Source organism: Pelophylax lessonae (assembly GCF_965119305.1).
Source record: "Pelophylax lessonae genome assembly, chromosome: 3".
NCBI classification, from domain to species: Eukaryota; Metazoa; Chordata; class Amphibia; order Anura; family Ranidae; genus Pelophylax; species Pelophylax lessonae.
In genome coordinates, this window is record NC_138770.1 from 290,159,812 (window position 1) to 290,175,274 (window position 15,463).

A 15,463-nucleotide genomic window follows, 5' to 3' on the forward strand; every position below is an offset into this window, starting at 1 on the left:
CGGGCTGATTGAAAGAAAGCTGAATGATTTGGAGACTTCCTTTAAACGCAAACACTGACCATTCAGTACTAGTTTGATGGGCCTGCCACTCCAGATCAAATCAGAATGCAGTTGTTTGGAATTTATGCAGTAGAATGATTGATTTCAAATCATTTGATGATCTTTTTAAATTCCTTGCTAAACACACAAGTATGTAATACTTTCTTACTGAGGGCCTCAAAGAGCTCTTTTAATCTTGGCACGATGGCAACACAAGTCAATAGCAAGCATCAGATAGTATATAACTGAGGTGTAAAAATAAGACCGGTTCTACTTGCAGACACTTTTAATCCTTGGCACCTAATCTGGAACACCAGATTCAAATTTCATGGATTGAAGTAGTGGTAAACATAGGGGTGTACTTACTTTTACAAAGATGCATTTTTGTTAATTTAGATAATAAAAATAAATGGCATGCATTTTTCCTGTGTCATTTGTTGAAGTATATCACCTCTATCTGTAGGTATTTAAATTAAGATCGATGGTTTGCCTAATCTCATATGTTGGAAACATTTTACATGGGGTATATTTACTTTTCTACATGACATAGTAATCTGGTTGTAATAGGAAAATAAGGCTCCCAAGTTACTGTATGCAGACAGTGGAAAAAGTCTAAATAGAGTTTTTTTTTTTTGTGTGGAGAAATCTGTGACCCGGAGGAAAGACAATATCAAGTGCAAACATATTGATAACCCTTCCAGACCAAAACACATCAACAGTAAGGCCCCTTTCACACTGTAGAGTCCATCGGCAGACTCAGTTTTTTCAGCAGGGGATCGATCTGCCAAGACAGAGCTGTCAGGTCCCCGCTGTTCTCTATGGGGGAATCGGATGAGAACGAACCATCTGTCCATTCTCATTTGATCCCATCCGCTGGATGGATGAAAAATAGGGTTTCCATCTGTCCAGATTTGACATGTACATCCAATGCCCCATAGAGATGCATGGGTCATCCGTTCAGATCCGCCTGAAAAATGGACAGGCGGATCTTAACGGTCTGCCTGTGTGAAAGGGGCCTTAAGGGTAAACATGGAAAACTGAATGCTGAATTTTGTTTTTTCTTACAAAAACAAAAGAAAAGCAATATAAACCAGCAATAAAAATGAACAATACATATTTTATAAGCATACTAGTATAATTTAGGTGCAAGATTGCCCCCTTGTGATATCAATTCAAACTCTCCATTTTACTGCTAACATTATCTTTATGTAGACCCAAAGCTTGCCATTCATATCAGGTTTTTTTTTTTTTCTGTTTTTTGATCACCCAGCAGGCTAATCAAAATAAAACTGAATTGATTTCTACATTCAGACAAGTTAGGTAGATGGCAGACTCTTCCCACTCCGCAGTCAGAATACACTGATCAGCACTGCAGCCTGCAGCTGCAGTGCTGATCAAACAAAAATTTTCCAACAAACCAGTTTGCCAGAATTCCATCATTAGATCGAATTCTCTGGAATGGGAACGGCCATAGATGGATTGAAATTTAACCAGTCCCTGCAGAACTGGCCAAATGTCGATCTATAGATGGACAGCCCAGACGAGGTTCATGTCATTTGTGTACCCTGGATACTATCGAACTAGTTCAAATTACACTTAGGCCCAAAGTGCATAAGATTTTAGGCACTTCAAACTTCAGCTGTACAGATTAACTATTAAAGCTTTTGTACATTTGCAACAATAATTTTGCCTTTTTTTTACACATATATATATATATATATATATATATATATATATATATATCTTTGTATGTTCCTTAATAAACACAGGAAAATGTGTGCCCTCATGCTCTGCATACAAAAAAGAAAAAAAAAAAAAAAAAAAGACAGAACTTACTAAGATCTTCGGCTAGTTGTACCCGCTTTCCGGTTAGCAAGTTAACTTTTTTATCACTTTCTTCAGAAAAGTCTTCCAAGACCTCCTTTACATTTTTCTCTAATCGCCTTACTGCAAAAAAAGATAAGCAGAGAAAGTGCTGAGTAAAGATAGCCATGGGCATTAGATGAGTTAACTTGTCTTTGTTTTACAAACTTTGACACATGCATGCATACATATTGTACATGCATGTCTATGTTCTCAGAAGATATCACTGTTATCTTAGGGGAACCAAAGAACCCAACCCATCCAGTTAGGAAGGAGGGTGGTCAGATGTGCAGCCACAACCCAAATGACCTCGGAGCAGCAAAACTTCTGAGTACTGCAGCAGGCTCTACAAACCTAATTTAAAGGAAAAGCAGACAGAAAACTATGGCTGCACAGATTATCTCGGGTGAACAGAAATTTTCACCCCAACAGCATCAGCGAATAAATATCCAATTAGCACTATTGAATCTGCAGGGACCTAGACATGTCACCAAATGTTAATACTAATGCTGGGTATACACACAGACTATTATTGTTCAACCTGCGGGCTGAATAAAAATATTCTAACAGATTACCCTAGCCACACTATTTGGTTTTTCAGTCAAAGAATGTCAAGTAGTAGGTGGCAGACAGGGCGTTTCATGTAGTAAAATACATATAGTGTGTGACAGCCTAAGCCTATATGCTGGCAAATGCATGTGAAATAGATTTAAAGATTTTTGTATATAGCATTGTAAGAACCTCATTACAAAAACCCAACTTATGAAGAGTTGACTCAAATATTAAAGTATAACTGAATGTAAAAATTTTTTTTTTTTGGACAGAACAGAGATGGATTAGAACACCTATTAGATTTGTTATTAGTGTCTGTGTCCCCATCAGGGAAATTCACCCTCTCTATTTATCCCGTTTACCATTATCAATGAAAGTAAACGAAAATCCCAAATTTTGGGATTGTCCCCAGAACAGTGAGAGGGAAAATCTACCAATGAGCCCACTAGTTATGGTGTGTGACCTGGGGGGCACCAATGGATTCCCTAATTTGCAGGAATTTCCTCTTGTTTCGTATTTTGGCTATGGGACAGGAAGTGAAGGGAAACCTCTACAATGGGACACCTCCTTATTCTATCAAAATTGTTAACACGTCACAGCAAAAACAGCACCATCTCTGACCTTTCCTAAAAAGTTAGCTACCTGGCCTTCATGAAGATACTGTTTGAGTTAAAGCCCAACTTTGGGAAAATGTTAGATTATCCCTTGCAGCGGGGCAGTGCCCACACTGCAAAGTTTAACTGTTCATTTTGTCTAGGCAAAGGAAAACACTTTCTTACCTCTTCCTTGGCAGAAAGCACCCCCCACGGTCTGTCAGTGGACTGCCCCTCTGTGTCAGCATGTCTAATTCAGGGCTATGGACCTTGCTTTGTTCTTGATGAAGTCAGGATCCCAGACTGCTACAGCGTGGGGTTAAAAAAGGCCTTGGGGACCAGTCTAGCAGCGCTAGCTAAACAAAAAATTAACCCATGCAGTGCGGGCATAGTCCCATTGCAAGAGATAATTTTTTAGTTGCCTGGAGTTGAGATTTAAGTGAAGATATAAGGACTACCGTTACTTATCTGCATGCTTGTGCCAAGTCAATGACTCAAAGTTGCAAAGACAGTAGGTAAAAAAAAAAAAAAAAGCTGCCAGGCAACTAGCATCTTTAGACATCCGCAATGGAGGCTCCATGTGTTTCTAATGAAAGGCTTACTTTAAGATCTTTGCAGACCCTCAATTTTTAGTTACCTGTATAAAAGAGGACTTGGATCCTCAATCTAAAATACAGTAATAAAATTGGGGGATTTCTCAAGTTCCTCACTTTGTTTCTGGTATTATATTACAGATACTTTTATAGATACAGTTTAGGGGCTGAAAACATTGATACTTTCCATTATGACCAGTTCAAGTTTAGTTTTGTTTAGTTGATTCAGTTTGCAAAGTATAATATTTTTTACTACTGCAGATCTGGTTGACCAGCAACAAAGATCACATAGATGCACCATTTTTCAATTCCTACCTTCTGTGTTTGTTAGCTGCTGTCTTAAGGTGTTTGCAGTGATTGCCAACATCCGCTGTATTCTCCAAAAAAGGACCACATCATTGCATTCCAACTAAAAAAATTAGATAGTATGGGTAAGACAATTTCAAATCTTAGAAAGGGCTAGTATCCAGTGTTTCTTACTTACCACCATAGGGTATTCTACAGTATTGCTAAATCACCATCTGATGGTCTGAATAGGACAATGAAAGATTCTGCTTTAAGAGATTGGTTGTCATGGAATTTCTTACTAAATTCCCAGGCACAGAAATGTGCATTTTTGATTAGAGACCTTCCCTAGCAACCAGAATATCCCAGAGCAGCTGAGTGCAGATCTAGATCCAGGTCTTAAACTCCTGGCACTTGGGAGAAGATATGGAGCAAAAAATGTTGCCTAAACTACTATAAGAACACATATCATGGGTAAGAGAAAACTGCACATTACTAGTACTGTATAACAAACATAAACTTTCTATTCAATTGCTTCTTGAACTCAGCATAAGTATCAGATATTGGACATAAGCAACATTTAATAATTTTGTGTAATAATGTGCTCTGACAACACCAATTAAATATTAAAGTTTTAACCACTTCAAATACTGGGCACTTTCACCTCCTTCCTGCGCAGGCAAATTTTCAGCTTTCAGCGCTGTCACGCTGAAAAAAATTGAGCGGTCATGTAACACTGTACCCTAATTAAATTTTTATTATTTTTTTGACAGATAGAGATTTCTTTTGGTGATATTTATTCACCACTGGGTTTTTTATTTTTTGCTAAACAGAAAAAAGAAAAACAGTTTGAAATAGAAAAAGTTTTTCTTAGTCTGTTATAACATTTTGCAAATAAGTAATTTTCCTTCATCACTGATGGGCGCTGATGGGCACTGGTGAGGCTGCAATGATAGGCGATGACGAGGCGGCACTGATGATCAGTGTCAATGTCCCTTGTCACACTGGCTGGTTACCGGCTTTCCTTTCCTCACGTTGTGACATCGCATGAGGAAAGGAATGCCGATAACCGGCAAGTTTGTTTACCTGTGGTCAGCTGTGATTGGACACAGATTGATCACAAGGTAAGGGGCCACTGCAATTGGCCTTTTACCTCAATCTGTGATCAGCTGTGACCAAAAGACATGGCACGCCCGATGCCTGTAGGGGGCGTGCTCTGGGAGGACGTCCATAACCGCCCTCCCAAAACAACAATGCCAAGCTGTAGCTGTCTTTAGGCTATGGCACGGTATTGAAGTGGATATAGAATTATTTGTTTTTAGAAAAAAAAAAGACTGCATTGAAGAGAAACTGCTGATGGAAATGGATCTTTAGGCCTCTTGCACACTGCAGCTTGAAAAAGAGCAGTACAGCTTTTTTTTTTTTTTACAGCGCTAAAATATAGCCCATTAATTGTAATATTCCTATGCACATAGGTGCGTAAACAAGCGCTGTGCATTCTTCAGTAAAAACAAAATAAAAAAATCTGCATTTATGGTCAGTAATTTACGCCTCATGCTCGCAAATGTGCGCAAATGGCCATTTACAAAATGTGCAGAACAAGAACTTGAGAACACGATTCTGCGCGTTTGTGTGAAAATGTGCATATGCGCGAAAATACGCACACAAAAAAAAAAACACATGAAAAAGTAGATGTTCAAAATAGGAGTATCGTGTGCAAGAGGCCTTAGAGACCAACACTTCTGGGAGTGGTGAAATTCCAGTCTCCCACGGAGCAAGTCACTTTCAACACCCTTTATTGCTTAACAATAGTTATTAAAAATGTAATTTTTCAAAACACTCTCTTTGTTAGACATTCTAAAAAAAAAAGCCCAATAGGTTTTAAAGGATTGTATCTTTAATAACTCAAGTTAGCCGTTAAAAGTGTATCATTTAAGTTAAAAAAAAAAAAAAAATCTCTGTAGTTATAGATGGCTAATAGATATGCTACAGTTACATATCAAGTAGAGTCTACTTTAAGGTCCGGTTCACATTTATGCGATGCGGGAAGGCTGCAAATCCGCAGCCTGTTCCTGCATCGCACACGCACCCCCCGGCAGTTCACACTGCCATATGCGATACGCTGGGGGTGTCAATGTAATCTTAACGACACCCCCAGTTTGATCGCATATCGCAGTGCGATCGTGCAGTTCGCACAGGATCGGATCGCACAAGTGTGAACCGCTGTGCGATCCGATCTTGATGCGGCTGCCAAAAAGGGTCCCTGTGCGTGTTTGGTGCGGCTGCGGTGCGAATTTAGCCATACAAACTGTATGGCTAAACTCGCACCGCACAGCCGATCGCATGTAATGTCGGAGCAGTGCGCTCCGACATTACATGCGAACCCCGCACACGCACAAGTGTGAACCGGGGCTAATAGAACAACTCTGCGGCTGGCATGCCAGGTCACATGCACTCAGCTAGAAGGGCTTACAGATTGGCTAGGAGCTGACCACACTATAAACTACAATGAAAGAAAAGACACGACACATGGAGTATGTTTTTAGCCGTGACTGCTTTTACTTTGCAAAGGCTGTATGCCCTCCTGAGTTTCAGGCTGTAATCAACAGATATAGCAACATGTACAACCCCAATTCCAAAAAAGTTGGGACACTGTGTAAAATCGACATAATAGAACTTAATGATTTGCAAATCTCATAAATCCATATTTTATTCACAATCGAAAACTGAAAATATTTAAAAAAATTTTAACTGAGGAAATGTAATATTTAAGGGAAAAAAAATAAGGTCATTTTGAAACTGATGGCAGAAACACATCTCACAAAAGTTGGGACTGGGCAACAAAGAGTTGGCAAAGTAAGTGGTACTAACAAGGAAGAGCTGGAAGAACATTTTGCAACTATTTAGGTGAACAGGTCAGTAACATGACTGGGCATAAAAAGAACATCTCAGAAGTAAAGATGGGCAGAGGTTCGCCAATCTGAAAAACTGCATCTAAAAATTGTCGAACAATGTTCCTCAACGTAAAACTGCAAAGACTTTAAATATATCATCATGTACAGTATCATCAAAAGAGTCTGATAATCTGGAGAAATCTCCGTGCACAAGGCCGAAACACATTACTGGATGCCCATAATCCTCAGGACATCATACAGCACTGCATTAAAAACAGGCATGATTTTGTGATGAACATCACTGCATGGGCTCAAGAATACTTCAGAAAATCACTGCCTGTGAACACAATTCGCTGAGCCATCCAAACATGCAAGTTAAAGTTCTACCATACAAAGAAGCAGCAATATCTGAACATGATCCAGAAAGGGTGCTGGCTTCTCTGGGCCAAAGCTCATTTAAAATGGTCTGCTGCAAAGTGGATGACTGTTCTTTGGTCAGATGAATCAAAATGTGACACAGACTAAAGAGGAAAGGGACCATCCAGCTTGGTATCAATTCAAAAGCCTGCATCTCTGATGGTTTGAGGGTACATTCATGCATAAGGGATAGGCAGCTTGCACATCTGGAAAGATATATCCAGTTTTAGAGTAGCATATGCTCCTATCCAGATTTAAGGGAAGGCCTTGCATGTTTCAGTAAGACCATGCTTAACCGGATAGTTCATCTAGGACAACAATTAAATATATTTGGTACATCTTGAAATTAAAAATACAAAAACAACAACCCAAGACTGTTGAGCAGTTAGAATCCTATATCAAGCAAGAATGGGACAATATTCCTCTCCTAAAACTCCAGCAACTAGTGTCCTCAATTCCCAGATGTTTACAGAGTGTTAAAAGAAGAGGGGATGCTACACCATGGTAATCATGGCCGTTTCCCAACTTTTTTGAGATTTTAGCAAATCATTGCATTCTGTTTTTATGTAGATTTTACACAGGGTCCCAACTTTTTTGAGGCTGTAAACAAATCACATAAGCCAAACTTTTCAGAAGAGTATTTTTGAATGTAAATGGTGTATTTTCCAAGCTACCAAGTACATCATTTAAGGAAAAGCCATGATTTGCCAGTTTTCAAATGAAATGCCATTTTTTTACAGCTGCATGCCTCTACCATTAGGTTTTATGCAATACAATTCACTGAAGCCAATAAAAAGATTTAATTTCATAAATAAACCACTTACCTCAGAATCTACAAAATGTCTCTGATAATAATAGAATCCTCTTCTACAAAGATTACAGTGACCAAGAGCAGACCTCAAAAAATGTTTTCTGAAAACTTGGTGCCACGTGTCCTTGATCTGCAAAAATTGTAAAGTTTTTTGTGTTAACTTTCTAATTAATATTAAATAGAAAAGAGCACATGAAAAAAAAAAAACAAAGAAAAAAAAACTTAGCTGTGTTAAAGCTGTTGTAAACCGCTGGACATTTTATTTTTGTACCTGCAGGGTAATGTCATAATGTGCTAGTATGCATCGCATACTAGCACGTTAAGTTAAACTTGCCTTAAAACGAAGCTCTTCCAGCGGCGAGATGTCAGCGCTGCAGGCACTTCCATCTTTACCCATCTTGCTTCCGGGATCACGGACTCTGGGACTGGCCAAAGCCGTGATGACATTCTTGGCACAGGGATCTGAAGAAACGGCACGGGTGGCCATTCCTTCAGAGCGCATGCACCAGTGATGTCACTGGCTGCATGCACACTAAATATCTCCTAAAACGGTGCACGTTTAGGAGATTGTTACACTACCTATAGATATGCTTTATTATAGGCTTACCTATAAGTAAAAGCAAGAGATGGAAGTTTACTTCCACTTTAAAGGCATCAGCAACCTAAAGAACAACGGCCGGCTATTTCACATACTGGATACAGTTATTTTTTTGTGCAAAGGTACAAGACGGGAATGTAAATACTGTATATATATATAACAGGTACATGCATGTCAATATGTAATTTAAAGTTTTGCGAGCATAGAAGCCTTTGGTTTGTCTCCTAGTAGAGTGGCATAACAAGAACCACAGGAAGTCACCTCACCCTTGCCTTTCATAGATCACTGCCAGGGTAGTTCTAGGGACGAACTAAGAAATAGTTATCATGCAATTAATAAATTGCTGCTTGGTTTGTGTTTCAGGTGACATGATGCCCAGCATTTTTATGTTGTTTAGGGGTGCATGCATGCTCTTCTGGGATATTTTATCTATTGAAAGCTGAGAGAGGAGCAGATCAAGTAGTCCCCAGGCTGTCAAATCAAAGACCATTGACCATATATGGTGCAATGAGAAAAGAGCACAGTGCTCATACCATCGCTTAGCAAAAGAACAGGAGGCGACAAAGCATTGTTGGGCCTAACTATTGGAAAGGTGATCAAAGAAGATTAGTATCTATTGCAAAAAAAAAATTTGATGGGCCTATTTTTACTGCTGACGTCAAGTTTTAGAATAAATTAGTAGGGTGGTTTAATTGTGCAGTGTCTGCCCAAAGTGAAACTTCTGTTTTAAAAAATGGGCCATCAGATTCCCAGACTAGTGGGTGAACCCCTTGAGAGCAGGAATCAGGTTAATATTGTATCTGCAGTGTTTCTAACAGAAACGTTTAGGTGTATCTAAACCCAAAAGCAACAATGTAATGTACTGTGGCTTACCAGCCATTAAGATGTGGCAAATGTATTACTTAATAAACCGAGAATAAAAGGCACCTCCTACGTGTAACTAAAAATAATTACACCCTGCAGCTGCCATCAATTTTTGAAAATTCCAAAAATAAATGTATATAAAGTATGAGGAGCTGCTCTATATAGTGATAGTGCTACTTATATTAATCCCGCATGTGTGAAAATACAGATATCCTCATGATTATGTGTCAACAATTCAAATGCGAAAAAAAAAAATAAATAAAAAAAAAAAAATTACATATATATATATAAAAAAAAATCAAACATTATACAAATATTCCAAATATATAGATGGGTATCTTCTGCACTAGGTGCTTAGTTGTGCTTCAATAAATCTGTCTCGTGTGTGCTCATATGCGATATTCCTCCACCTTTATCCAAAAGAGCCCCTCCCAAGATATAAAATCGGGTCATCAAGACCCCCACAGCTTTATACACACACTATTGGTCACCATTTGTGTCTCCCGTTTTCCAAACACATTATCTTAATCATTAATACCCTCGACTTGGGCAAAACCTTTATCATATTGAGCCAGGCTAATTGAACTTACATTTAGTTGTGCCCTGAGCGGCACCCACTTTAGAACGACTGGTAAGCTATGACCCCCATCCTTCACACCAGAAACCGGCGTGTGTGCCAACTGCGTTCCACCAAGAACTGGAACTGACGAAACCAGAAGTTAATGATGCAAATCTAGTGAAATGCATTCAGGTCCGCAGAGGTGATACTTCTGGTTTTGTCACTTCCGGTTCTTGGTGGAACGCAGTTGACACACACTCCTACCATGTGTTCTCCTAAATGCTGGATATCAGTATCCCTATTACACACATACACACACACGCACCAGTGAGGGACCTACTATGTGCTATATTTTTATAAATATACACATACATACACAAACGGTTGGGGGGGGGGGCACACCCTAAACATTCATTTCTAAAGCTGGTGCTGCTATAAAGACTAATATACATATATAACCACAGAGGATAGCGCACACATACAAAAGGAGTAACTTTCAAATCTTACAAGGCCACTGAGACCTGATCTAAATGAGTAAATATGGGCATTTGGTCATACCATATGGCCATATCGGGCTTAAGCCCACCACTGCGTCAAAGTACCCCACTATCAGTTGGTCCTACACTATCCATAAAATGAAGGATAAATCCCACTTCTCTCAACCATAGGAGATACTTACTCCTTAAATGGGAGAAATGTGCTAGCTGCAGAAAACACTACTTAAACTACACTACAGATTTAAAAGTTACTCCTTTTGTATGTGTGTGCTATCCTCAGTGGTTTATTATATATATATATATATATATATATATATATATATATATATATAAAAACACACTGCTCGGCATAACGGAGTACACCCCTTTTGAAAAGGAAGATTTTAATCAATATCTCAATGAACTCAATTTCCAAAACTTTGACAAATCTGAATTTTATAGTACATTTGTTTAGCTCATTACATGAAAGTTTAATAATCTAAATGTAGATAAGAAAATCTTCAGTTTTACTCAAATTAGTTGAGGCAAAAAAAAAAAACACCACAACAAAAATGACTATATCTAGTATTTTGTATGACCTCTATGATTTGTAAGGACAACACCAAGTCTTCTAGGCATGGAATGAGCAAGTTAGGGACACATTGCAACATCTGTCTTTTTCCATTCTACAAGAACGACCTCTTTTATAGCCTGGGTGCTGGATGGAGAGTGATGCTCAAATTGTCTCTTAAGAATTCCCCATAGGTGTTCGATTGGATTCAGATCAGGAGACATACTTGGCCACTGAATCACTTACACACTGCTGTTCTTCATAAATGCAACAGTGGCCCCAGATGTGTGTTTTGGATCATTGTCATGTTGGAAAGGTGCACGACGACCAAGGGCACAGAGTGATGGTAGCATCTTCTCTTTCAATATAGAGCAGTTTATCTGTAAATTCATGATACCATCAATAAAATTCAGCTCCCCAACACCAGCAGCACTCATGCAGCCCCACAGAAGGAAACTGCCACCACCATGTTTCACTGTAGGCACCATGCAGGGGCGGAGTCTACTGCGTCATATGTAGACTTATGCCGGTTTTCGGTAATTCGATATATCGCGGTATTGCATAGCCACGGTATTGTTATTGTGGCATTTTTAAAATACCGAGTTTCTCTGTCAAGTCTGCCTGACTTTAGAATGGATACATTTCAGTGAGCTGGATGACTCATTCACTCACACAGCTCTCCCAGTAACTATAAACAAAAATGTTTACATTGTATCTTTTCCTTCCCTCTGCCAGGGAGAAAGGAAGTTTAACCTCTTAAAGACTGGACCTTTCTCTGATACTTGTTGCTTGCAAGTTAAAATCAGTTTTTTTTTGCTAGAAAAGTACTTAGAACCCCCAAACATTTTATATATTTTTTTAGCAGAGACCCTACAGAAAAAAAATGGCGATTGTTGTAATATTTTATGTCACACTGTATTTGCGCAGCAGTCTTTCAAACGCAATGATTAGACTTTAATGAATAAAAAAAAAAAACGTAACAGTAAAGTTATCCCAATTTTTTTTTTTTTTGTTACACAGAGAATCGTGAGAGAATCGTGATCTTTATTCCAAGCTAAAAAATCGTGATTCTCATTTTGGCCAGAATCGTGCAGCTCTAATATATATATATATATATATATATATATATATATATACATACATACACACACACACACACACGCATAGCAGCCCACATTACATTATTATATAGCCATCAAGCAGTGTCTGGCCTACCTGGTGATGACTGGTCCTGGCGCTCTGATCCGATGGCCTGGTCTTTAAAGGGGCAAATCCTTGCGATCCAGAAGTGGTTAAACCTGCAGGAGGACCGGTGTTTTTATCTATTAATGACTTTACTATTGCTTTAGGCCTGGTTCACATGTATGCGGGTTGGCGGTTCACATGTATGCGGGTTGGCGGTTCACATGTATGCGGGTTGGCGGCCCACATTTGCACAGGCATAGCAGCCCATTGATTTGAACGGGCTGCTATGCCCTCATTTTCCGCAGAAAAAAGGTGCATGCAGCATTTTTTTAAAATTCAGTGGCCTTGAAATCCATCCTGCTTTTGCACCATGCGACTAACCTGCAGTTCCTGCTCTGGCAAGCTTTCTGCATTTTTTGTATACGTGGGCACGGCATTTAAAAACAGTTTGCGTGTGCAGCAACGGCAGGTTAGTCGCATGGTGCAAAAGGATGGATTTCATGGCCACTGCATTTTTTTAAATTCTGCATGCACCTTTTTTCAGCTGAAAACGCAGGCATAGCAGCTCAAGCCCATTCACATCAATGGGCTGCTATGCCTGTGCAAATGTGGGCCCCCAACCCGCATACATGTGAACCACCAACCCGCATACATGTGAACCACCAACCTGCATACATGTGAACCAGGCCTAAAGCAATAGTAAAGTAATTTATAAACAACACCTCCTTCAGGTTTAACCACTTCTTGACCACAAGGATTTGCCCTCTTAATGACCAGGCCATCGGATCGGAGCCGAGCGCCAGGACCAGTTATCACCAGTTAGGCCAGACACTGCTTGATGACCTATTTTAGGCCTGGTTCACAGAGTCTGTACTGACCGACTATATAATAATGTGCATAAGTGAACCAAAGCCCCTAAATTCAGCAATGAAATTGAAGTGAGGTGGAAATTTAATAATTTAAATTCAATAATAGAATACCGTGATAATACCGTATACCGTGGCAAAACCTTAATCAATTAATCGCAGCATGAAAATCTGATACCGTCACAAGCCTAGTCATATGTCACTTCCGGCTTCTGGATATCGGGCCGTGGAACGCGGAAGCTTCCCGGTGAGACAATACTGATCACCGTGAGTCCTTATGTTTTCTATCCACCTGCTACATTTGTATACGGCATCATGGGGTTCCCACTCTTTTCTTTGAGGAATTAGAGAGCTTGTACCTGTTCGCTTGACTGGAAGAATCCCTGGGATCTCTTTGATCAGCTCCATTACAATTGCAACAAACAGGTTGTATGCGAGGTGCGACACCTAGTTGCCACACAGGTGGATGCAACCTCTTTCTTCACCTATTTGGAATTCTCATCACTTTTTGTTTATTTGCACCCACAGTCTCTTAGAAGAATCCTTATATTCATTTATTTATTTACTTTCAACACGATTTTATATAATTATTATTTCCAGTAAGCACCGCTGTCTTACCGGATTTGCACTGTATTAGTGTTCTTGTTTTTGGAATAAATCATCACTGCTTCTTCAAATTTCTGTTTATTTATTGCACATAGCACTTTGTCACTGCACATTGTTGGATTCAGGAGAAGAATTGTTTTTTTTTCTCCCAGTGGGATAATAACATTTGTGCACCTATTCTTTATTATATACCTCATTATTTTTGGACCTCACTATTCTGAGTCGAAACACTGGTTTATTTGACACTTTGTCACTCACAGGTAGCGCCCTATCAACCTCTTTGCACTTTATTTCACCATGCATGTTTCTTTGTACTTCTCACCTTTGCGACGCCATACAGTTTTGAAGTCATCAGTTCCAAAAACATTTATCTTGGTCTCATCACTCTAGAATGTAGAGTCCCAGTAGTCTTATTTTTCAGCATGGGCCCTGGCAAATTTCAGGCAGGCTTTTTTGGGCATGGGCTTTAGGAGAGTGTGACAGAACCCACTGTCACTGTGTGTTTTGGAGGGGACTGTGCGCAAGCCTCCTACCAACAGACTATGGGCCAGAAGCTACTGGAGTTTGGCGCTGCAGCCTTTTGACTTTACCGTCCACTACTGCCCTGGGAAGCAACGCCGACGAATTATCCAGGCAAACAGACATTGACTCTTTTTGGGATTTGTTACCCGACTAATTCAGGCACAGACCAGTTGGAGGTCTAGTACCTGGATTAGTCTACCTTTGGGGGGGAAGAGATGTGACGGTACTAACCGTCACTATGGGTGACGGATCACCCTGTCCCTGGATTGTAAACCCCTTTGTGTCATTTTCTTATGAGTTTGGGACATTGCATTTTATTTTCCCTTTATTCATCCTCTGAACAACTGACTCATGGCATTGAGTTAATGTAATGTAATGTTACAACCCATCCCCCCCCCCCCCCCCCTCCTGTTTCTGTGTCTAAGTGTGTGGATTCATGGCAGACAATGGTCTGAGTTGGAGACATCTCTCCGCAGGGGGTGTGTATTAAGACTGCTTGTTTCAAATGTACAAATGTTCAGTTCTCATTGGTTGGTTCCCTTCCCCCCCTTCTGTGGAAAGGCTAAGGGGAGTTTCCCTAACTGTATGTAAAACTGTTGTCTTGGAATGTAATAAACAGTTTAAGCTCTGGATGGTTAACCCTCAACACCTGTGTGGATTGTCTCGTGATTGAGGGGTTAAGGGCTGGATATGGCTTCTCTGCAGGCTGTGGGTGCGTTTGGAGGACAGGAGACACAGATTCGGCGGATGTGCCCAGCTGGGGTACAAAGATCCGTTACATTGGTTGGCAGCGGTGGGATGTCTCCTGCAGTCCAGGACATCCAAACCACCACCAGGATTCAAGATCTGGGCAGCTGCCGAGGAGTGATACGGGGACCAGCCAGCATGAGAGCGGAGTTCGGGAGGAGGCTGCAAGGCATGCGGAAGCACCATCGGGGACCAGCGACAGAGCACACCAGGCTCGGCTGGGAGGATGTGATCCGCCGGCAACTCTGGCATGAGGCGCTAAGCCACGAGCGGCACCATCAGGGGAAGATCCTTCCCTCCTCCACAGAGATGTACCGGAAGCAGTACCGTGCGCGAGAGGTGTTCCTGAGGGAACGACCGCGAGATGAAGGGAAGACGGAGCTCGGAAGATTGGTCCAGGAGGAAATGAGGCTGGACGCCAG

The 15,463-nt window shown here is 40.3% G+C and overlaps 1 protein-coding gene across 1 annotated transcript in view; it reads right to left on the reverse strand.

Annotated features, from left to right (window-relative positions):
- OPA1 (OPA1 mitochondrial dynamin like GTPase) overlaps positions 1–15,463 on the reverse strand; it is a 125,887-nt gene that overhangs the window by 36,449 nt on the left and 73,975 nt on the right. Inside the window, exons 27-29 of the mRNA XM_082249323.1 lie at positions 8,061–8,177; positions 3,956–4,049; positions 1,876–1,986 (exon numbers count right to left, since the gene is read on the reverse strand). Coding sequence (XP_082105449.1) covers positions 1,876–1,986; positions 3,956–4,049; positions 8,061–8,177 — 322 coding nt within the window. The remainder of the gene's footprint in view (positions 1–1,875; positions 1,987–3,955; positions 4,050–8,060; positions 8,178–15,463) is intronic.